Below are 25,560 nucleotides of genomic sequence, written 5' to 3' on the forward strand. Positions count from 1 at the left end.
TTGGAAGTGAATGTCTGTTGTAACCATCTGACCTAAATTATCTTGGCAGCCTAAGCAACACTGTACTTGTAACATCACTTGAGTTATATGATAAGTTCAAATTATTCTAAAGTTTCTTTTCTGTATAAATAAATGTAATTGTTTATCTTTTCGCCTTGTTATCGTTCGTTTTTATTCTTATGTAGACAAAGGTTTAATCACTTATTTCTTGTATCGTTAGTCATTTAAGTGAGATATAAAAGTAGCCAAAACAGTACTGACTTTTTTGAGATACTGTATACTCTATTGACTGATTCTTGTGGAACTGTTTTGGCTTTTATATACATCTTGCCATCAGCTTATTGCCTTCATTGATTTTTTTTTGACTTTTGGCGGTTTTTATTCTTTTTAATTTCTTGACTACCTCTTATTCCCCGTACACACGATTGGACATTTTGACAACAAAATCCATGGATTTTTTTCCAGCGGATGTTGGCTCAAACTTGTCTAGCATACACACGGTCACACAAATCTTGTCGGAAATTCCGAACATCAAGAACGCAGTGACATACAACACATACGACGAGCCGAGAAAAATGAAGTTCAATAGCCATTGCAGCTCTTCTGCTTGATTCCAGGCATGCATGGAACTTTGTGCGTCGATATTGTGTACACGCGATCGGAATTCACGACAATGGATTTTGTTGTGGGAAAATTTGAGATCCAGATCTGAAATTTTGTGTGATGGAAATCCCAATGGAAAATGTCCGATGGAGTCTATACACGGTTGGAATTTCTGACAACAAAATAACACTTTTGAAGGCTCTGGAGCACCAGGACAATGAAACATTACCACATTTTGGAAAGTAAACACCCCAACATATAATCTATGAGGTATAATGAGTGTTTTGAACATGTTATATATATTTTTTCCACACATTTTTGGAAAATGTGGAAAGAAAATGAAAATAATTTTTTTACACAACCTGTCCATGTATAAGATATGTATGGTGATACTACGTGTGTGAGACTTTTCCACAGCATCGCCATACACAGAGGTCCAACATGCAGGGAGCACCATCAGGTGTTTTAGGGCCATACATTTTCAATCTAATTTGGCTACCTGTTACACTTTTGTTAGGCACTGATGAGCGCTGATGTGGCATGGATGAGAACTGATGTGGCATGTATGCAGCACAGATGAGAAATGTGGAATGAATGAGTACTGATGTGGTATGGATGTAGCACGGACAAGCACTGATGTGGCACAGATGAGCAATGATGTAGCATGGATGTGGTATGGATGAGAACTGATGTGGCATGAATATGGCAAGGATGAGTACTGACATTCACTGACATTTCCCAGGGAGCACGCAATTCTGGGAGGTAGTCAATGTATGCCCTCCCAGAATTATCCGACCGCACTGTAGCCATGATTCGGCTATGGCCCGGTCGGCAAGTGGTAAGAGAAAATATGTTATGACATACTATTGATGTAATTTTATGATAAATATTGGATATAGGATAACATGTTATACACTGTGTATTAAATAAAAGTGATATATGATTTATGGAGGTAATGTTGAGGGGATAGCACTATTAATAATTAAATACATTGATCAAAAAGACCTCAAGGGCACTTTTTTAACAGCAGCAGTCTCTACAGCACTATATTTACACATTGATATAGCATAAGGTGATTTTTAGCAAAAGCATTGGCATTGCTAGTGTCGAGTGTGTGAACAGATGTAAACAAAGAAGGACATACAGGTACATCCTCACAGTACAGTATATAGTTACATAGTAAGGTTGAATAAAGACACCAGTCCATCCAGTTCAACTTGAGTGAGTGTCTACAATTTTCCCTATCCCTGTACATTGCACACTCACATTGGTCCCTACCCTTAAATAGCCCACAATCCAAGGTCCCCACTCATATACTAGGGACAATTTTGGACAGAAGCCAATTAACTTACCAGCATGTCTTTGGAGTGTGGGAGGAAACCGGAGTACCCAGAGGAAACCCACGGGCACAGGGAGAGCATGCAAACCAGGCAGGTAGTGTCATGGTTGGGATTCAAACCTGTGACCCTTTTTACTGCTAGGTGAGAGTGCTACCCACTACACCACTGTGTAGCCTAACCTCTATCCGGAATTCCCAAACTTTCCCATTGGTTCCTGCTAGCAACCTGCTTCTCCTAACTTTAAAGGGGCAGTATCCTCCAACTTATACCCTACAGCTTAACTAAAACTAACTAGCCCAGGGGTGAGGTGGCCACACTCTCAGGCAAGTGGGCCCATATTGAGCCCCCTTTTTCATTCTGACAGTGGAAGTCCTCTCACCTGGCTGCAGATCATGTGTCCAGTGGCCTGAGCGTTGTGGGAAGGGGGCTTGTATAAATAGTCTTATTCAAAATTCCATCGATGTGTTGATTGACTCCACTAACATGACAAATTATTGCTACAAATATCCTGTTAGTTTTCCCCTAGGATGAATGTGACTATGTAAAGGAGTATCTAGCCCAGGTATATGAAAGGACCCCTGATAGGACTTCATAGAGGCTTGTCTTCAATACCAGGTATCTCAGTCAAGCAATTAAACAAGGAAACAAATGGCTATGGCTTTAAATAGGCAGTCTTTCCATCTATCAGATACAGCTCACCGTTAGATGTCTTCTTTCATGCTTTGTTTCTTTTACTTCTTTGATACTTTCTGTTTCTCATACAGACAGCCCCATCGCATATGGATTGCCACATAAGTATCAATTTAGGATTTGTCCAAACACATCAGAGTTCTATACTCACAGAGCTTAGATCGTTGCCAGCAATTTTAGTCACATAGAAACATTGTATATGAAAATGCCAGTCTTACAATATACTCCAGTCACCAGGGCACAGACCTTAGTGGAGTCTCAGGATGAAAGAGAAATAGCACTTAGTGGAGCCATTGGATCAAGGAAATAAAGCGCTGTAAGAGTAAACATGCCAGTGTTCACATCACACAAGACATAGTGATGTCTCTAAATGCTTACATGTTTTGCTTGCAACCAAGCTTCCTCAGAGCATGTGCAGTGAGTCTCTATGTTCATGTGCATGTATTTGCATACATGCATACACATGCTGGTGCAAGTATTGTTGTGGAATGAGAATTTTCTATTTTTTTTATTTTATTCCTGAATATGTCCCTGTGTGTACAGGAACATTGCAAACAATAGGCTGCATTTTGGATGAGTTAAAAAAAAAAGGCTTTATTGAGCTTTTTAAAGCTGCAGTGTGCAAAAGACCTTATTTTCAAAGCTTAATTGAACAATCTGAAGGTAGAAGCTGATTGGTTACTACGCATAGCTGCTCAAGATTCTGTTTGCACCAGTTTTAGGCGGAATTATTTTACATGTGTACATTTTGTACACTTCAACTAAAGTTTTTAAAAAAGGGAGCCATGAAATGCCCTGAAATCATGCACCACCCTGCTCCCTACCGCAGACAGTAAGGGACAGCTGCCAGAGCGGTAAAGCACTCCTGTGACTGTCTGCTATAGTGCGAACCCGTGACTGTCTGCTATAGTGCGAACCTGGCCTTATTAAATCTTCCCGTAATATGTCTTTACACTTATTGTTCAGCCTATACTATCTTGCAAAATTAATTGTGCTACCTTTTCAGATCTGGCAAGCATAGTGAAATAACAGTATGGTAAATTGTGAAGAGGAAAAAAAATTAAAGCGCATGCAGTATACTAATGCTATATATTTTTGCAGTATTGCAAGAGAAGATTAATGCTCTAGTTTACATCAGTGAGAGAACAACGGAAACCTGTGGGTGATGCCATGGCTCTGGGAATTCACAGCTGATGTCAAATGCTCTCTTATGCCACGTACACACGATCAGAATTATGGTCTGAAAAAGGTCTGATGGTTCTAACCTCTAGGTTCCCCTGTTCCTGAAGGTTTTCTAGCCCACTGTGAAGGGTGAAGATTGGGTTTATCTCAGATAACCCTGCGGCAGGAAGGTAAGTGGAGATTTCTAAAAAATATCGCTGGATTTTCTTATAGTTACATAGTTAGTCAGGTTGAAAAAAAGACACGTCCATCCAGTTCAACCACAAAAAAATTATATATATATATATATATATATATATATATATTTATATTAAATATCATACCAGCCCATATACCCAATTCTATACCCACAGTTGATCCAGAGGAAGGCAAAAAAAAAAAACCAGCAGAGCATGATCCAATTTGCTAAAGCAGGGGAAAAAATTCCTTCCTGATCCTCTGAGAGGCAATCAGATTTCCCCCGGATCAACTTTACCTATAAATGTTCGTACCCAGTTATATTATGTACAAATATTCTTATGAATTTCTCCTTTAAGTTTATAATGGTGTCATGACTATGTGTCACCACTGGGGGCTGTATTGAGCACTCACCACCTTATGCCGGAAACAGTGCTGTGTCAGGAGCCATCATTTCCTCCTTCTCCTCCGGCCAAAAGCAGGCAGATCCTCGGTAAGAAAGGGGGGGGGCTGGTCTCTCCTCCTGCGCCCCCTATGTTGAAATTAACCCCTGCGGAGGAATTGTATGCCGAAAACTTTTTTTTTTTAAGAAAAAAGAAACAACAACCCGTGCGGCCGCTCAGCGGTGGTTTTTACCCCCTGCCACCATGTCAGCTGTTTGCTGGGTGCCTGGAGTCCGCCGCTCACGTGGGAAAATGCTTTCTTTTGAAAACGGGGGGCGTAATCAGTGTGGGGACGGAGCTAACTGTGTCAGACATGGTCAGATGCGGCCAGTCAGATTGAGCCGTCAGGGGAGACTGTTGTTGCAGCTGCGTTGGATGCTTCAGTCCCTATATATATATATATATCACACAGGAGGTTTTCTAATTTCCAATTTGGAAAAGAAGATTGATGCTATGATCACTCTCCATAGTGGGTCTTAACGTAGCAGATCTCCATCTAGTGCTCAGGATCCTCTTATTGAGGTGCAAGGGGCAGGGGATCAGGAAGATCTTCCAAGAGACTCTTACAAAATTGGTTCGTTCAAACTTTTTGCTGCCTGCAGCACAAGCTCTTTATGAACCCACCTCTGGTTTAGGATCACTAAAACCTTCCCCATCTGGGGGTGCCTTTCCTATTCATTCATGGCTAAAAAAGCTTATATATTCTGAATGGGAACATCTGGATAAACAATATTATCCTCCCAAAAAAATATTCACACTTTATCCTATGGAAGAGGATTTCTATAAGAAATGGGGGGTTCCAACAATTGATGCTGCAATCGCCTCAGTGAACAAGAGTCTCACATGTCCGGTGGATAATGCGCTAATGTTAAAGGATCCAACAGATAAAAAGTTGGAACTTTTCTAAAAGCAATATGTCTTTAGTAAGTTCAGTAGCGCAGCCAGTTCTTGTGGCAATTGGTGTGTCTCTGTCCATTAAGGAACAGTTTATGGAGATGCTTAAGATTCTGCCTGATCAGCAGGCCCAGCAATGGGTTGGCGTATCAGACACACTATGTTTCACAGTAGATGCTATGAAAGATTCTATCATTCAAGCCTCACGGCTTATGCTAGGACTAGTGCATTCTCACAGAGTTCTGTGACTGAAAAATTGGTCAGCCAAAGCACTGTGTTAAAAAAAACTCTTGGCCAGTTTCCTCTTTCATGGTGAACGGCTATTTGGGGACAGTCTGGATAAATACATCCAAAGGATCTCTAATGGGAAAAGCTCTCTTTTACCAGTAAAGAAGAAGTTTAAAAATGTTTCCTTTAAGCATGCTTCCTCACCTGTGCCAGGGGCATCAGCCTCTAGGCAGTCTCGACGGCCTCCACCGTCAGATTCAAGGGGAAGACTCCAAGGGCAGCACCAGGATCAAAAGAGGTCTTGGGGCAGAAAGCCTGCAAAGCAGTATACTAGAGCCTCCTTATAAAGCGGCGTCCCCGCTCGCTTGGGTGGGGGGAAGGCCCCTGCAATTTTCAAAGATCTGGCAGGAACAATGTCAAGACAGATAGGTGGCTCCTTCAGTTTCTCTAGGTTACAAACTAGAGTTCCGAGAGTTTACGTTTCCTCATTTTCTAAGGTCAATTGTTCCCAGGGATCCAGATAAAAAGAAGTCTCTCTTTCTAGCTCTGGAGCATCTCTTATCCCAGCTGCTGATATCAGAGGTTCCCTTGGAGGAACAGGGCACAGGCTTTTATTCAAACTTTTTCATGGTTCCAAAACCAAACGGAGAGGTAAGACCCATTCTAGATCTCAAAGATCTGAATCGGCACTTAAATATCCAATACTTTCATATGGAATTAATCCAATCAGTTTTTTCCATCCTGCAAGGAGGAGAGTTTTTAGCATCAATCAATATCAAGGATGCTTATCTCCACATGCCAATATTCCCTGCTCACCAGAAATTTCTACGCTTCGAGATAGAAAATCATAATTTTTCAGTTTGTGGCCCTGCGATTCAGTCTAGCCACAGCACCGCAGGTGTTTTAAAAAATTCTGGCACCTCCTTTAGCCAGATTAAGGGCTCAGGGCATAACAGTCCTAGCCTATTTAGACTATCTACTTTTAATAGATCATTCAGTCTCTGGTCTAAACCAAATTCTAGTCACAGCTGTAAACTACCTGGAATCTCTAGGTTGGATACTCAACCTAGAAAATCCATCTTAAAACCATCAAGGAAATTACAGTACTTGGTGCTGGTCATAGATACTGTACAGAAAAAGGTATTCTTGCCCCAGACAAGAATCGGTTCCATTATAGGACTAAATCAACTTGTCAAAACAAAGAAAAATACTTCCATTCGGCTGTGCAATCAGATTGTTAGGGAAAATGGTGGCCTCTTTCCAGGCCGCCCCTTCCGTGAAGTTTCACTCAAGACTTCTACAAAAACGATCCTGTCGGTTTGGAACAGAAAGGTTCAGGCTTTGGATTTTCCAATACACTTATCCCCCGACGTCAGAGCCTAAATTGGTGGTTGATATCCAGCAACCTCCAAAAGGGGAAAGATGGTCCAAGTCAGAAAGGACCTTGCCCATCAACATTCTAGAGATTCGGGCAGTAGTCTGGCCCTAGAGTCCTGGACGCTAAGGTTACGGAATTGTCCTGTCAGTATTCAATCTGACAATGCCACTGCGGTGGCTTACATCAATCACCAGGGGGGCACAAGAAGTCGTGCAGCCCAAAAAGAAGTGAATTGTGTTCTAGCTTGGGCAGAAAACAACATTCCTTGCCTATCGACGATTTTCATTCCAGGAATAGAAAATTGTCAGGCAGACTACTTGAGTCACCAACAGTTATTTCCGAGGGAATGGTCTCGTCACCCCGACATCTTCCTAGCGATATGTCAGAGATGGGGTATTCTGGACGTGGACCTGTTCGCGTCCAGATTCAACAACAAAGTTGACAACTTTGTGTCAAGAACGAGGGATCCGCTAGCATGCGGAACAGATGCATGAGTCTTCCCATGGGATCAGTTTTCGCTGATCTATGCTTTTCCTCCAGTTCTACAGTGCTACTTCCGTGCCTTCTTCGCAGGATCAAGCAGGAACCAAAGGAGGTGATTCTGGTGGCCCCGGTGTGGCCCAGAAGATCTTGGTTTGCCAAGATCATAAAGATGGCAGTAGGAGTGCCTTGCGATTACGGACAGACCTTCTCGCACAAAGTCCGGTATTCCATCCTACCTTACGGACGCTAAATTTAACGGTTTGGCTATTGAAACCCACATCCTAAAGGACTGTGGGTTATCTGCTTCATTAGTGTCTACTTTGTTTAATGCAAGGAAGCCGGCTTCCAGAATCATTTACTATAGAGTCTGGAAGGCATATGTTTCTTGGTGTGGATCCAGGGGTTGGCACCCCAGGAAGTATGTCATAGGTAGGATCCTTGATTTCCTGCAAATAGGATTGAAATGAAGCTGGCCTTGAGTACCATCAAGGGCCAGATCTCGGCCTTGTCAGTGTTCTTTCAATGGCCTCTTGCTTCCCACTCTCTGGTACGTAGCTTTGAGGGGGCAACATGGATTAATCCCCCTATCAAGGCACCTCTAAATCCTTGGGATTTAAATTTGGTCTTATCGGCTTTGCAGAATCAGCCTTTTGAGCCTTTACAGGAAATTCCCTTGGTTCTTTTGACAAGGAAGATAATCTTTTTGGTTCAGAACTAGCGGCTCTATCTTGTAAAGAGCCATATTTGATCATGCATAAGGATAAGGTGGTTTTGCGTCCTCATCCTGAATTTCTACCAAAAGGTGACAGGTTTTCATTTAAACCAGGATGAAATTCTTCCTTCTTTCTTCCCAGCAGGGCCGGTGCAACCACTAGGCGGATTAGGCAGCCGCCTAGGGCGCACTGTCACCTAGGGGCGCTGCTGACCCTTGCCTCACCTCTTTCTCCTCCATGTCGCTCCCCAGGCTCCCAACAGGGCCGTTGATAGAAGGGCCCCGGACAGCAAAGCGCTCGGTGTGGGGGGGGGCAGGTGTTATTTGCAAAGCGGTGTGCAGCTTCCCCCTCTCTCTCCACGGCTTTCACATGCTGGAGGTAGAGGGACAGACCAGTGTGTCAGGCAGCCAATGGAGCTGCTCTTCTGAGTGGGAGGGCATGACTGCTAAGTTGCTCCGCCTCCCACCACCCCCTTAGCCAATCAGATTGCCCAGCCTGCCACATTTGAACAAAAGATGCCAGTGACAAGAGTAGGACGGGATGCAGAGCAGAGGATCCGACATACCTGAGAATGAAGAAGATATGATCATGTCATACACTCACTGGTAGTGCAGGAGTCTAATAATCAGTGTGTTCTCCTGTCCTGTGTGTAGATTAGACAATCCCTCTGTCTTCTTGCACTACTTCTTATCTGTGTATTTACACAGCAGGTGACTGATTAGACTTCTGCAAGATGCTTCAAACTTCAGCTGTTTTTATAGCTATTTATGCCCCAGTTGTTGTCAGCCATCCCTGATTTATCCAACTTTCCTTGCTATCTTTGAAGAAATTAGCTGATCAGGCTAGGAACTTCACAGACCTGTTAACCATTTACTGTCCTGTGCTTGAGGAAAGACTGCGAGAAAAAAAAAAATTATATATATATATATATATATATATATATATATATATATATATATATATATATATATATTCATATATATATATTTTGGCACTTGTAGATATATCTTGTAAACTCCTGTTTGCAGTGATAAATGTTTTTCCACACTGGTCACTGCTAGGACACATTTGTATCATGTCTGCAGTCTATGACCATCTCCTGTACCATGTCCCCAGTCTCTGACCATCTCCTGTACCATGTCCCCAGTCTATGACCATTTCCTGTATCAAGTCCCCAGTCTCTGACCCTCTCCTGTACCATGTCCCCAGTCTCTGACCCTCTCCTGTACCATGTCCCCAGTCTCTGACCCTCTCCTGTACCATGTCCCCGGTCTCTGACCCTCTCCTGTACCATGTCCCCGGTCTCTGACCATCTCCTGTACCATGTCCGCGGTCTCTGATCATCTCCTGTACCGTGTCCTCGGTCTCTGACCATCTCCTGTACCGTGTCCTCAGTCTCTGACCATCTCCTGTACCGTGTCCTCAGTCTCTGACCATCTCCTGTACCGTGTCCTCAGTCTCTGACCATCTCCTGTACCGTGTCCTCAGTCTCTGACCATCTCCTGTACCGTGTCCTCAGTCTCTGACCATCTCCTGTACCATGTCTGCTGTACCATGTCCCCAGACTCTGACCATCTCCTGTACAATGTCCCCAGTCTCTGACCATCTCCTGTACCATGTTCCCAGTCTCTGACCATCTCCTGTACCATGTCTGCAGTCTCTGACCATCTCCTGTACCATGTCTGCAGTCTCTGACCATCTCCTGTACCGTGTCCTCAGGCTCTGACCATCTCCTGTACCGTGTCCTCAGTCTCTGATCATCTCCTGTACCATGTCCTCAGTCTCTGACCATCTCCTGTACCATGTCTGCTGTACCATGTTCCCAGTCTCTGACCATCTCCTGTACCATGTCTGCAGTCTCTGACCATCTCCTGTACCGTGTCTGCTGTATCATGTCTACGGTCTCTGACCATCTCCTGTAACATGTCTGCAGTCTCTGACCATCTCCTGTAGTATTTCTACAATAAAGGGGGCTACAGACACAGTAAACTCCTGTTTGCAGTAAACAGTACACAGTAAACTCCTGTTTGCAGTGATAAATGTTTTTCCACACTGGTCACTGCTAGGACACATTTGTATCATGTCTGCAGTCTATGACCATCTCCTGTACCATGTCCCCAGTCTCTGACCATCTCCTGTACCATGTCCCCAGTCTATGACCATTTCCTGTACCATGACCCCAGTCTCTGACCATCTCCTGTACCATGTCCCCAGTCTCTGACCATCTCCTGTACCATGTCCCCAGTCTCTGACCCTCTCCTGTACCATGTCCCCAGTCTCTGACCCTCTCCTGTACCATGTCCCCAGTCTCTGACCCTCTCCTGTACCATGTCCCCAGTCTCTGACCCTCTCCTGTATCAAGTCCCCAGTCTCTGACCCTCTCCTGTACCATGTCCCCAGTCTCTGACCCTCTCCTGTACCATGTCCCCAGTCTCTGACCCTCTCCTGTACCATGTCCCCAGTCTCTGACCCTCTCCTGTACCATGTCCCCGGTCTCTGACCCTCTCCTGTACCATGTCCCCGGTCTCTGACCATCTCCTGTACCGTGTCCTCGGTCTCTGACCATCTCCTGTACCGTGTCCTCAGTCTCTGACCATCTCCTGTACCGTGTCCTCAGTCTCTGACCATCTCCTGTACCGTGTCCTCAGTCTCTGACCATCTCCTGTACCATGTCTGCTGTACCATGTCCCCAGACTCTGACCATCTCCTGTACAATGTCCCCAGTCTCTGACCATCTCCTGTACCATGTTCCCAGTCTCTGACCATCTCCTGTACCATGTCTGCAGTCTCTGACCCTTTCCTGTACCATGTCCCCAGTCTCTGACCCTCTCCTGTACCATGTCCCCAGTCTCTGACCCTCTCCTGTACCATGTCCCCAGTCTCTGACCCTCTCCTGTACCATGTCCCCGGTCTCTGACCCTCTCCTGTACCATGTCCCCGGTCTCTGACCATCTCCTGTACCATGTCCGCGGTCTCTGATCATCTCCTGTACCGTGTCCTCGGTCTCTGACCATCTCCTGTACCGTGTCCTCAGTCTCTGACCATCTCCTGTACCGTGTCCTCAGTCTCTGACCATCTCCTGTACCGTGTCCTCAGTCTCTGACCATCTCCTGTACCGTGTCCTCAGTCTCTGACCATCTCCTGTACCATGTCTGCTGTACCATGTCCCCAGACTCTGACCATCTCCTGTACAATGTCCCCAGTCTCTGACCATCTCCTGTACCATGTTCCCAGTCTCTGACCATCTCCTGTACCATGTCTGCAGTCTCTGACCATCTCCTGTACCATGTCTGCAGTCTCTGACCATCTCCTGTACCGTGTCCTCAGGCTCTGACCATCTCCTGTACCGTGTCCTCAGTCTCTGATCATCTCCTGTACCATGTCCTCAGTCTCTGACCATCTCCTGTACCATGTCTGCTGTACCATGTTCCCAGTCTCTGACCATCTCCTGTACCATGTCTGCAGTCTCTGACCATCTCCTGTACCGTGTCCTCAGGCTCTGACCATCTCCTGTACCGTGTCTGCTGTATCATGTCTACGGTCTCTGACCATCTCCTGTAACATGTCTGCAGTCTCTGACCATCTCCTGTAGTATTTCTACAATAAAGGGGGCTACAGACACAGTAGGTAGTAAGGGAAGGTGTACCTAGGCATGGTGGATAGTTAGGGATGGGGGGCCCAGGCATGTTGGGTGGTGAGGGAAGAGGGCTGTAGGTGCAGTGGGTTGTAAGGCAAGGGAGGCTGCAGGCATAGTAGATAATGAGGAAAGTGGTCCCAGGTGCAGTGGGTGGTGATGGAAAGAATGCCCAGGCACAAGTGGTGGTTAATAAAGGCAAGGCTGTAGAGAAAATGTTAATGTAGCATACAGGCAAGAGGCTTCATAATCCATGGCCCACCAAAATCCTCAGCACCAGGCTTATGATGCTCCTAATCCAGGCCGATCGACCAGGCCACAAAGGTCGCACTTGCAATCGGGCCCCAGTGTTCCGACACTAATATATATATATATATATATATATATATATATATATATATATATATATTTATATATTTTTTATATATAATGGCACACAGTGAAATAATGAAAGTGCCATTATAAAAACAAAAAAAACATTGTGACAGATTGTCACACAATACACACTGGGATCTGTGATCAAAGAGTATTATGCTATTATTTTATCGACACTGCACAAAGCCATTTTTTATTTATTTATTTATTTTTGGGGGGGGGGGTGGGCACAAGTAGCTGGTCTTGCCTAGGTTGAAAAATAGTCTAGCACCGGCCCTGCTTCCCAGAGCCTCAATCTAGGGAAGCGAAGGCACTACATTCCCTTGATGTAGTAAGAGCGATCAGAGTCTATTTAAAGGCAACTGCTCAGGTACGCAAAACAGATGTTTTGTTTGTACTGCCAGAAGGCCCAAACAGGGGACAGGCAGCATCAAAATCTACTATTTCCAAATGGAAGAAGAAAATTCCTCCTTTTCATATTAAAGCACACTCAACCAGGGCGGTTAGTGCCCTACTTTTTGTTGTCTCTCCTTCCCTTCAGTTGCCATTGCTATGGGACATCCCACATAGTAACTAATATGACTGCGTGTCCCCTGATGTATGAAAAGAAAACAGGATTTTTAAAACAGCTTACCTGTAAAATCCTTTTCTTTGATGTACATCAGGGGACTTCTTGGTATACACTTGTATTGCTTGGCTACAAAACTGAGGTACTCCCGTTAATTAGGGTTATATTAGGGAGTGCACTTCTGGTCTTAGGGCATGCCAGTGTTCATTACCTATTGGTGGCCTATTAACCCACATATCAACTACTATGGCTCTGTGTCCCCTGATGTACATCAAATTTAAAATTTTGGGCTCACTAAATTTGTTACTTTTGGCTTTGGACCTGTTGCCCAAGTTTTTGTTTGCTCCTTGAACTGCTTGTTACCAGTTGAGGCTCTCACAGAGCCTGGGGGTTTAGCCTCTGTGTAGGCCAGACCATAATATTACTTTAATGTACCTACATCCTCCTTCTGCAGGTGGTGATATATAATTTATGAATTTGCCATAAAATAATTTTCTCTGTTCTTGCCCCTCTATATGTAGTATGTTAGCCTGCTACTTAAGTTTGGTTTTTGTTTGCTCTTTGTCTTGTTTTTTTTTTCAAACTGAGCTCGGTATTTAGCCACTAGGGGGGTGCTGGGTTTTTTGAAAACATGTGGCATTATATGGGTCGTTTGCATCTTTTTAAATCGGAAGCTTTCATTAGCATAATGCCTTACCATGCCATAAAGGGCCTTGTTCAGACACTTCCTGTTATAGCGTGACAACTGTTTCCTAATTGTTCTCCAGGAACCTAGAGTGATGATACGCAGCTGATGCTGGAGTGGCTGAAAAGGGTCACTCCAGTGTCACGATAAAATTATTTTCTCTGCTCCTGCCCATCTATACTGTATTTGTTAGCCTGTTGCCTAGGTTAGAGCTATTGTTTGCTCTTTATACTGCTGGTTACAAACTGAGATTGTTATTTGGTCATTAGGTAGGCTGGCTCTTTAGATTTCATATGGCGATGTTTAACCCAATGGTCATTTCAAAAGTTGTTTTCAATCTTTTTACATTACACAGGCACTGCCCACTGTTATCACAATTGGGAACCTAGTCCAGAGTAATCATGTGCAGCTGACATTGGCGTGATAAAAGGCTGGAGGAAATCAGCATCACAGACATAAAAAACAATAGAAAGAAAGGTGAAAACTGTATTTTATAGGGAAAAAGAGCAGTTCATTATGATATACAGTGCTTTAGTAAAATAAATGTTTTTACATTAGGCGTAAAATCTACACCAAGACTATTTAACCACTCACCTTGAATTAACCCACACCCATTTTGGAAACAGTTTATCTTTAGAGCCAGTTCACACAGGAGCAACACAACTTCCAGGGTGACTTTTGGAGGCAACTTGGACACGACTTGAGTATGAATAACAGAGCGACTTGGAGTGACTTCAATCCGATTTGGGGTGACTTACAACACGACTTTAAGTTGCCCCAGGCCAGGCGACTTTGGCCATGGCCAATCTGAGAATAATGAGCTCTCAAGGGGGAACTTCATACCAAATTTTAAATAAAAAACTGGCATGGGTTCCCCCTCCGGGAGCATACCAGGCCCTTAGGTCTGATATGGATTTTAAGGGGATCCCCCCATGCAGAAAAAACGGTGTGGGGGTCTGTTATATTCTTTATATCTAAAATTTCAATTGCCTTTATTATACTTTATTTAGAATATGAATTCTCCATATTGTGTGAAAGAAAACTCTGAATCAATTAATCTCCATGTTATGACATGCTGAAATTGAAAAAGTAAACATTTAAAACCTGTCAGGATTTTGATGAATATTGTAAATCTTATATATGCTTTTAAAGACATATTCCTGTATATAACTGATATTTTGTTTAAGGTTTAAGCTATTCCCTTCCCCTCACTTCCTGTCATTAGATCGGTCAGCCTATGTTTAGTGATACCAGATGGTAGATAGCTATGGTAACCACTCTTTAGCCCACACCCTTGTGAAGGAGGGTTTATTCTTTTGGTGCAAATTTAGAAGCTTTGAGTCTTATAAGCAAAAGGCTGGTGAGGAGACTTTCTCTTGCACGGACGCTCAGCTCTGAAGACAACATACATCTCAGCACACAGACTTTCAGCTATTCTTCAGCATACAAAGGGTTATTCGGCCATTTTAGATTCCAAAAAAACATTGTTTAATGTTAAGTATTTTTATATCTTTGAAACGAATGAACGATACTAGAATTTTATCATTGTACTATTTTTGTAAGTATTATTTTCTACTTTAGTGTGTACAATAAAACACACATTTTGATTTACGCTGACTCAGAACTAATTAAGTAAATTCGTCTCACAATCTCAAGCTTATCAACCATATATATATATATATATATATATATATATATATATATATATATATATATATGTTCAAATATTTTATTTAGGGTCCTCCCAAAATACATACCAGACCCTTATCCGAGCATGCAGCCTGGCCGGTCAGGAAAGGGCTTGGGGATGAGTGAGCACCCCCCTCCTGAACCTTACCAGGCCACACGCCCTCAACATGGGGGGTGGGTGCTTTGGGGAAGGGGCGCCCTGCAGCCCACCCACCCCAAAGCACCTTGTCCCCATGTTGATGAGGACAAGGGCCTCTTCCCGACAACCCTGGCCGTTGGTTGTTGGGATCTGCGGGCGGGGGGCTTATCGGAATCCGTGAGCCCCCTTTAATAAGGGGCCCCCGAATCCCGGCCCCCCCACCCTATGTGAATGAGTAATCGGTACATCGTACCCCTACCCATTCACCTGGGGAAAAAAAGTGTCAATAAAAAAAAAAACACAGGTTTTTTAAAGTAATTTATTAATCAGCTCCGGGGGTCTTCTTCCAACATCAGGAGAAGATGCCGGAGAGCGGGAGACAACGCCGGACAATGGGAGAAGAGGCCGAACAGAGTGGAGAAGTCAGAAGAAGACCCCCGGAGCTGATTAATAAATTACTTTAAAAACCTGTGTTGTGTTTTTTTTTTTATTGACACTTTTTTCTCCAGGTGAATGGGTAGGGGTATGATGTACCCCTTAACTCATTCACATAGGGTGGGGGGCTGGGATCTGTGGGCCCCCTTATTAAAGGAGGCTCCCGGATTCTGATAAGCCCCCCGCCCGCAGACCCCGACAACCAATGGCCAGGGTTGTCGGGAAGAGGCCCTTGTCCTCATCAACATGGGGACAAGGTGCTTTGGGGTGGGGGGGCCGCAGGGCGCCCCCTTCCCCAAAGCACCTGCCCCCCCTCATGTTGAGGGCATGCGGCCTGGTAAGGTTCAGGAGGGGGGGGGGGCGCTCGCTCGTCCCCACCCCCTTTCCTGACCGGCCAGGCTGCGTGCTTGGATAAGGGTCCGGTATGTATTTTGGGGGGACCCCGTGCCGTTTTTTCAGTGTGGGGGTTCCCCTTAAAATCCATACCAGACCTAAGGGCCTGGTATGCTCCCGGAGGGGGAACCCATGCCGGTTTTTTATTTAAAATTTGGTGTGGCATTCCCTCTCGAAAGCTGATTATTCTGTGAGAGGTGACATTGTCGCCTCAATATAGATGGAGATCCAACTAGAAGGCAACTTCCATTGAAATCAATAGGTACCAGTCACCTAAAAGTAGTACAGGAACCTTTTTTGAAGTCGGAGGACTTCAGTAGTGTACATTAAGACGGCTCTCATTCACTTACATTGTTTTTTACATGTAGTGCAACTTGAGGCGACTAGGGGTGACCTGAAGTCAGATCCTAAGTTGCCCCTGTGTGAACCGGCTCTTACTGATACTTATGGATTATTATGTAAATGTTTTAAGAGAAATAGAGTTTAATAGAAATAGAAGACTATCATTTTGATAACATAATGATGGAGAAGTGATATTTTACAACACAAACCTACCAACCATCATTTTTGCCTCCTTTTGCAGTTAACAATATTATCTACAACAATTTCCAATTTGAAAATGTGTGCTATTTTATAAATATACATATATCTTTTTTGGGGTATCCCTTAAATGCTGCTAAGACAGTGGTGTAACTGTGTACAATGAAACCGTTTTAGTCACCTGTGCATAGGTGTGAATAAAATCCTTCCTGTTGCAGCATGATGAGAAGGGAGCCCCATCCAAAAAGAACTGCTGAGAAGAAAAGATTTTCCAGCACTGCAGTACAAGCAATCCACCAACGACGGGCAAATGCAGTTTGCAGAGAAGGAGCCATGTCCACGTTCTAAGAAGCAGGAGAAAGGTAAACAAGACAAAAAGTGCATCAGTGAATTTTAGTGGATATAACGCACTGAATATTTTATATGCCATTAATCTTCCTCTAGCTGTGTATACTACATGAATACAAATTAAAAACGTCAGAAGTTTTCAATAGATTCATGTTTCTAGGGCCCTAACATGTTGATATTTTTCCATGCTGTCATTTCAAATACCCTCATGTTGACACTGTCAGCTTAGTTTGGTGCTGAAGCTCTTTCATTTTCTCTTTACTAAAAACTACAAATCATATTATTGTAGCATGAATGAACTCATAAATTGTGAAATCTAACATCATTATAAGGTGACTAATGCTGCGTACACACGACCGAATTGTCCGGCAAACAATCCGGCGCATAGTCCGGCGGACTTTCTACCGAACGGACTTGGCCACACACGGACACACAAAGTCCGACGTTTGCTAGCGCGATGACGTACAGCACGTACAACGGGACTAGAAAAAGGAAGTTCAATTGCCAGTAGTCAATAGCTTCCTTTTCGTACTTGCTTCTGAGCATGTGTCATTCTTAGTCCGCCGCACTAGCATACTGACGAACGTATTATCCGCTGAAACCCAAGTCCGGCGGAAAGATTGGACTGCAAAAATACTTTCCATGGAAAAGTCAGCTGAAGCCCACACACAATCGAATTGTCCGGTGAAATGCGTTTCGGCGGACTAGGTACGCCAGACAATTTAATCATGTGTACGCGGCATTAGAAGCAGAAGGGGTAATCTGAGTCTTTATATCCCTCAGGGCTTGCACTGGTGTTCTGGCATCTGCAAACAATTATACTATGAATACCCTTCATCCAAAGGCTCTCTGTGTTACCTGCATGGTGTATGAAAGTTGCTGCAAGCACACTTTTTTGCTTTCCAAGCTTTGTATGGAAGAAGATTGAGTGATGCACCTTTGAAGACACAGCCTGTCACACAACACTCACTTTCATATTAGAGTGACACTACATCTAATAATACTTGCAAAATTGCAGTAGTATTCTTAACACATTTTGGTGCTTCAAGTAAACCTGTGACCCTGCTGTAGACAAAAAGGTGTTTACATAACCTTAATAAACAGTAGATGAGCTTGAAAACAGGTCCTCACTGATCTCTGGAGCTGAAAGTGCTGTGAAGAAATTAATTTTCAGAATTCATAACCCAAGTACTAAAGTTGTTTTAATAGCTATAACTATACTCCCCCGTAACTAGAACCTTTAGGGCCCCAGTGAAAGAAACCATGAAGCGTTCCACTAATGTCATATCTTAAGGCCCATTACATTGGTCCTAGGGGCCTTTGCACTCATCCCGTGGCCCTATACTCCTGTCTTGGGGCATTGAAGCTGGAAACTGCTGGGTCAGAGGCCCCTCCCCTCTCCACTGTATACCCTGAACTGCTGGCCGGAGGGGCAGAGGGAGTTGCCAAGCACCACAGAGCTGCCGATCAGAAACTTCCTCCCCACTCCACTGTATATCGTTCACCAAAGAGCCGTTGATTGAACCTCTCCCCTGTCCACTGCAATGTGAGACTCCTTTCTTTTCCTCTTTCCTTCACTCTATACAATACACCAACTAATGTCAGGACCTTATCAATACATTGATCAGACACACAGACCTTTTCATTACCCAATCCACAATTTGTCTACAAAATCTAATAAAACTGTCACCCTCACAAACTGAGCAATCCAGAGATTTAACAGATACTGGTCGTAAATAGCTCAGTTGTAGGGGATGGGCAATACACATCTCTGCAGACAGGTTAGCAGTTCTAACTCTGGAACTTCAGCATGTTTCATAAATTATGAAATAATAATAGCACAGCCAGTATATGGACATATTTACCTCCCTCGGTTAATTCATAGTGTTTTAAAGAACCAGCTCAATTTAGCTTGCAAGTTTATATTCATTTTGAAGCTACATTCAAGCTGGCAATAATCTGCATGTTAGCAGGCTGTACCCTGTTGGTACTCAGAGCAGTGGTGTATTTAGGTTTTGTGCTGCCCTAGGCCTGACTGAACTTGTGCACCCCCTAATTTAAATATGACCCACCCCTCCCTGTCAAAGCCACACCCCTTCCTGTTTAAGAACCACCCTATAATCTGTAAACCACACCCCTCCTCCACTGCAACATTGAAAGCACAGTGCGCTTTGCACATGTGCAGTAAGGAACAGGACATAATGGCGGCAGCAGCACCTGAGAGACAATCCACAAATTGGCTGGGGTGTCGACATCGTGGACAGGTAAGTCTGTGGACCCTGGGACAGATAAGTGTCCGAATATTGAAAGTCAGCAGCTACAAATACTGTAGCTGCTGATTTTGGGCCCTTTCACATGGGCTGTCCGATCAGGTCAGTCTGTCACTTTTTCAGGCAGACATCATCGGATTCATTCACTCCTATGGAGCGGTGGATGTCATTGGTGACATGTCTGCTGACACCTGCAGCTATCCAATCTGATCCTGTCTGCAAAAATCCAGATGGATGGAGACCCGATTTTCCATCTGTCTGGCGGATTGGATGAAAATGGACAGGCGGATCCGTTTTCATCGGATCTCACCATAGAGGACAGCGGGGCTCTGACAGGTCTGTCTCTGCACAGTGAGTGGAGACAGACCTGTCATCTGCCTGCTCAGTGGGGATCAACTGAGCAAAGCTGAGTCCATCAGGAGGACCGCTCCTGTGAAAGAAACCTTTTCATTTTATCGGGGGGGGGCGGAACTCCTCTTTAATGAGTTTGCATTGATTTCAGCATGCATGGGGCACTTTGCACATGCTGAAATCAATGCTAATTCATTAACCAGTTGAGGTCTGGGCCATAGCCTAATGACGGCTACAGCGCAGACCTCAATTTCGGGGAGGCCTTAGTAGGACGTCCTCCCCTGTGCACGCCCTGTGATCACCGAGTCACTGAGACTCGGGTGATCACTGTTCTGAGTAAGGGGCCAGTCCCGGCCCCTTACCATGTGATCAGCTGTCAGCCAATGACAGCAGATCACATGATGTAAACAAAAGCTTGGTGATCAGCGTGAGGAGAAAAAAAGCCGATCACCAGCTTATATTAAAGGGACGCCCAAGCATGCCCAAGACTACTTCTGCCATACTATTTACTAGTGTTGCACTACAGCAAGATGGGAGGCAGTCACGGGGGGAGGCCGCGGGAGCTGTGACTCGGTAGGACGGGTGAGGGGGCGGATTTCCTGCCGCCCCCCTCACAAAGTGCCGCCCTAGGCCTGTGCCTTGTCGGCCTAGGCCAAAAGACAGCACTGACTCAGAGATATAAGTACCTATTGAAAACCATAGTGACATCCCAGAAATCACTCCTCAGATGCTTAATTGGTTAGATGGCCTTTGTCAACACCCCTTTGATCCCAAAGAAAAAGGGATGCCAGGACAGTTCTCATGTACCATCAACCAAGGAACATCTGTCAAGTTATGAAAGCCAATAACACTTTGCTCATTGACTGAACTTTGCTGAAACAAGGACATTGTGAGTATTCTTCCTTTTCTTTATCGTACATCATAGGACACAGAGTCTCAAGTAATTACATGGTGGGTTATAGACCTACCTTCAGGTGTTGGCACTGGTATAACCAATACAGGAAGTTGACTCCCCTATATAACCCCTCCTCCTTCCAGGAGCACTCTGTTTTTTCGCCAGTGTCTAAGGTGTTGGTCACAAGTGAAGATGCGCTCTGCGGAGCTCCAGGAGGGATCCATGCTGGATTTAAAGAAATCTCCACAATCAGATCCATCCTCGCCACTGAGGCCATAGGATGGTACCTGGACCTCGATGCAAGAACGAGGTTTTGCCTGTAATGCCTCTCTTTGAGAGCTGGACCCTAGGAACCAGGACTCTTTTTGGTCTTGCTACATTTCCTAAAGTTGTCATGAGGGGTGCTATACAAGGCCCAAAGGAGTGGAACCTCTTTTTAAAAGGGCCCCAGTCTTTGAGCGTCTTTAAACGCAGCCCGCCGTGATGGGTGAAAGTTGGATCTGTCTGTTAAATCAGCAGTATCCTGCAGCGAGGACAAGGTAATGGAAGAAGCTTTGCTTTTTCCTTCAATATACCTTATATGCCTTCTAAATGTCTCCTCTATAAGGAGTAACTTACACTACCTATGATGTGTCTTAGTGCAGCTTTGTCTCAGAACATGTGTGGTCCCAGCGGCAGAGGGGGTTCTTACTTAAATAGATCTTGTGGGATTTGGTAAAAAATACAGCAGTTGCTAATACAGAGATGTGTATAAACTTCTATATGAGCGGTGGCTGATTGGTTGACGCTGCTGCTTTAGCTGCATGGTTTAATTACAACCCAGCACTTCCACCTAGTAACATTGGGAAACGCCCTATGCTTCTGTGGTTTTAAAAAAACGATAAATCTGCTGACAAAACCCCCCCTCCCCTCTTCCCCTCCCCCCTTGTAGAGGGTTATAGTACGTTCGCCTTACTTTGTGTTGGCCATTCGGGTCCCTAGCAGGGCCTGAGAATGCAGAGGGGCATGTCCGCAAGGTCACGTGGCACTGTGTATGGATGCAACGTCCACACACGCACAGCACTCGCCGCATAGCTGAGGCTGAGGGAAAGCGCTGAGGATGCCAATCAGGTTCCACCTGAGGCTTTATATCACAGACACTCTCATTTCAGAAAGACTTTTTAACTGAAGAGAGGCAGTCTCTCACACTAAGAGACACCAGAGCACTGGGCACGTAAGGGTGTAAACAGGCATTTCCAGACAGGAAAAACTATTGTTACTTAGTAGCAAAAGAATTGTTATTTTGTGTGTACCTCTGCTTGTGCTTTGTACTATGTCTACCAGACCTACCGTAAAGGTACCTAAGGTGTCACCCCCCAGGCGCTGGAAATCCCAGTTATGCCTCCATACGGTCTTCCTCTTCGGAGAGATCAGACATAACAAGCCAGGGTGAGTCATTGGAAGCTAGCGGTGGTGCAACTGCTTCACACACTTCAGCCCCTGTAGAGGTGACTGAAGATGCATTTTCCTCTGCCTTGCAAGGCTTAGAAGGAAGATTAGCAGCTTTAATCGCATCCTCCATCCAGTGTATAGGAAGCGTTCTAGATCCCCCTCCCCTACCTTAGACTCTTTACAGTCAGTGGAGGGTCCAAGAGAATTATGGGGACAGGATGGGGTAATGCCCTCAGATGATCGGGAGGAAAAGGCATGCGATTATTTCTCTGCTGAGGAAACAATACTTGAAGTTCCCAAGGATCCCTACTTCACAATCTGAAGTACAAAGGCTTGCAAAGATGGTTCGCTCTACTTGCATGCTACCCCTAACAGAGTTAGCTGAAGGGCCAGTCTCTTCCTTAGGTTCTTTGAAGCCTTTGCAGCCTTTGCATGCATTTCCCGTCCATGCATTACTAAATAAAGCTTATTTATACCGAATGGGATCATCTGGATAAGCATTTTTTCCCTTCCAAAGAGACTCGCAAAGCTCTAACCTATGGAAGAAAGATTCACTAAAAGATGGAAAGTTCCAGCAGTTGAGGCAGCAAATTTTTTTTTTTTACCCAGTGGACAATGCGCTTATGCTTAAAGATCCAACAGATAAGAAGTTGGAAGGTCTGTTAAAAAACTTTTTTTCTTAGCAGGTACTGTTGCTCAGCCTGCAATTGCAGCTATCGGCATCTGTCAGTCCTTAAAGGACCAGTTCACAGATGCTCTCAGATGAGCTCCCTGCACAACAAGCACAGGAACTGGCCGAGCTACCTAAAGCATTATGCTTTGCTGTAGACGCAATGAAGGATTCTATTCACCAGGCATCATGCCTTGCGTTTGTACTTGTACATATGCGAAGGACCCTTTGGTTAAAGGGTTGGTCAGCTGAGACACCTTGTAAGAACCTTCTAACTAGTTTCCCCTTTAAGGCAGAGCGATTATTTGACAATAGTTTGGATAAATACATTCAAACAATTTCCAGCGGAAATAGTGCTCTTTTGCCAGTCAAAAGAAAATATAAGCGTCTTTCATTTAAACTGTTCGGCCTCTGCCATCAGACCAGGCATAAAGTAAGACCTGGGGCTACAAGTCTGCAAAACAGAATACAAGACTTCCTTATGAAGAGGCATCTCCCCTCACCAAGGTATTGTAATGGAAATTTGTAGGTTCTGTATATAATTGTATTCTATTTTATATGTATTGCACAATGCCCTCACTGTGCACATGGCACTAACAATGTTTTCAGTACATGTTTTGCATTCTTTCAAGTCCAGATTAGAATTAGTCTGCCTATGTAACGCCCCTTGTTACCATAAACGTACAATTGTAATATTAATGTGATACCTACGTAATCAGGTGTATAAAAGCCTTCAAATGCGTCATAATAAAGGAGAACGGTTATTTGGAAAGATGCTGAGCGTTTCTTTTGTGTCTGTTCCCTACTGCAGTAGTTATTAATTTGGAACCACTAATCAATATGAGGATAGGAGTTGCCTATCCTCAAAATATCCATTTCAGTATGTACTCAGAAGTCTGGCAAAGGGAGATTCAGGACAAATGGACTCTCTCCACAGTGTCTCGGATACAAGCTAGAGCTTTGAGAGTTTCCACCATCTCATTTTCTGAGATCAAACGTTCCCAAGGATCCAGGGAAAAGGCAATCCCTGTTGCAAGCATTAGACCGATTATTGGCTCAAGGGGTGATCAGACAGATTCCCAAACAAGAGCAAGGTTTGAGGTTTTACTCAAACCCAATTACGGTGCCAGGGGATATCAGACCAAGTCTAGATCTACGTAATCTGAATCGGGTTCCTGAAAATCCGCTCCATTTGCATGGAGTCAATCAAGTCAGTCGTTTCCATCCTGCAAGGAGAAAAACATCTGAGATGCATAGCTGCTTGTCCATATATTTCCTCCTCACCAGAGGTTTCTGCGGTTCAAAGTAGAACAGAAGCATTTTCAGTTAATAGCCTTGCCCTTTGGGCTTGCTACAGCACCTTGGGTATTCACTAAGGTATTAGCCCCACCTCTACTCAGGTTAAGGGCACAGGGCATAACTGTCTTGGCTTACTTAGATGATCTATTGTTAATAGACCAGTCAGTGGCTTGCTTGAAGCAAGGTGTAGCCATCACAAGCAGTTACCTGGAAGGTTTGGGTTGGATTCTCAACCTAAAGAAATCCTCCTTAAAGCCACTAAGAAGGCTGGATCAGCTCCATACAGAAGCTGGTGAGGATGATCAGGTCGTAGAGAAATCCTTCAATTCGCCCTTGCATGAGGTTGTTAGGGAAGATGGTAGCTTCATTCGAAGCAGTTCCCTATGCTCAATTCCATTCGAAAAATGAAAGCAGTATTCTGTCTGCTTGAAAAAAAACGATTCAAGCTTTGGACTTGCCAATGTGGCTGTCCCCATGAGTGTCCCAAAGCCTCAGTTGGTGGTTGCTATCTTGGAACCTGCTGAAGGGAAAGTCCTTCAGATCAATTATCTGGAAGGTAGTAACAATAGATGCCAGCCTTTCAGGCTGGGGAGTAGGAGCCTTGCCCATCAACATGCTAGAGATTCCAGCAGTGTATCTGGCTCTAGAAACCTGGACCTCCAGGTTAAAGAATTGGCCTGCCAGGATCCAGTCTGACAATGCCATGGCTGTGGCATATATCAATCACAAGGGGTCACCAAGAGTGTCTCAGCTCAGAGAGAGGTGAACCAGATTCTAACTTGGACAGAAGAGAATGTCCCATGCCTATCGGCAGTTTTCATTCCGGGAGTAGAGAATTGGCAGGTGGACTATCTAAGTCGCCGGCAGTTATTCCCAGGAGAATGGTCTCTTCACCCCAAGGTGTTTCAGGCTGTTTGCCAAAGATGACCTTCTAGCGTCCAGATTCAACTCTAAGCTAGTCAACTTTGCATCCAGGACAGGGGACCCACTTGCATATGGAACAGATGCGTTGGTGACCCCGTGGGATCAGTTTTTACTGATCTATGTACTTTTCCCCAATTCAGATTCAACCTCAAGTTCTTTGCAGGATCAAGCTGGAAAGAAAATCGGTAATACTGGTAGCACCAGCATGGCCCAGAAGGTCATGGTACGCAGAGATCGTAAGGATGGCAGAGATCGTAAGAATGGCAGTGGAGGGTCCAGGGCTCTCCCCACTAAGGCCAGACCTGCTATCTCAGGGGCTGATATTCCACCCTACTTTACGAACATTCATTTTAACAGCTTGGCTGTTGAGACCCACATTCTGAATAATTGTGGGCTTTGAAGGTCAGTTATCTCTACTTTGATTAATGCTAGGAAGCCAGCTTCTAGAGCTATATATTATAGAGCCTGGAAAGCTTATGTTTCCTGGTGGGAATCCAAGGGTTGGTACCCTCGGAGATATACTGTATCATAGGCAGAATTTTTACCTTTCTACAATTAAGCGTAGAGATGAAGTTGGCCCTGAGTACTATTAAGGGCCAAGTCTCAGCCTTATCAATTTTATTTTAAAGACTGCTTGCTATGCATTCTTTAGTCCAGGGTTTCATGCAAGGAGTGCTGCGGATTAATCCGCCAGTTAAATCACTCTAAAACTTTAGGACTTAAATTGAGTTTTTTCAGTGTTACAAAAACAGCCATTCGAACGATTGCAGCATGTTCCCTTAG

At 44.5% G+C, this 25,560-nt stretch overlaps 1 protein-coding gene across 7 annotated transcripts in view; it reads right to left on the reverse strand.

Annotated features, from left to right (window-relative positions):
* The window catches only part of SLC43A1 (solute carrier family 43 member 1), a 740,549-nt gene that overhangs the window by 646,530 nt on the left and 68,459 nt on the right, over window positions 1-25,560 (reverse strand). For all 7 annotated transcript variants that reach the window (XM_077493198.1, XM_077493195.1, XM_077493197.1 and 4 more), the window contains exon 2: window positions 16,771-16,933. In XM_077493198.1, the coding sequence (XP_077349324.1) occupies window positions 16,771-16,924 (154 nt within the window). In that variant the 5' untranslated portion in view covers window positions 16,925-16,933. The remainder of the gene's footprint in view (window positions 1-16,770; window positions 16,934-25,560) is intronic.

This window comes from Lithobates pipiens, unplaced genomic scaffold (genome assembly GCF_037356315.1).
Source record: "Lithobates pipiens isolate NorthernLeopardFrog02 unplaced genomic scaffold, aLitPip1_a1.2 Scaffold_19, whole genome shotgun sequence".
NCBI lineage: Eukaryota > Metazoa > Chordata > Amphibia > Anura > Ranidae > Lithobates > Lithobates pipiens.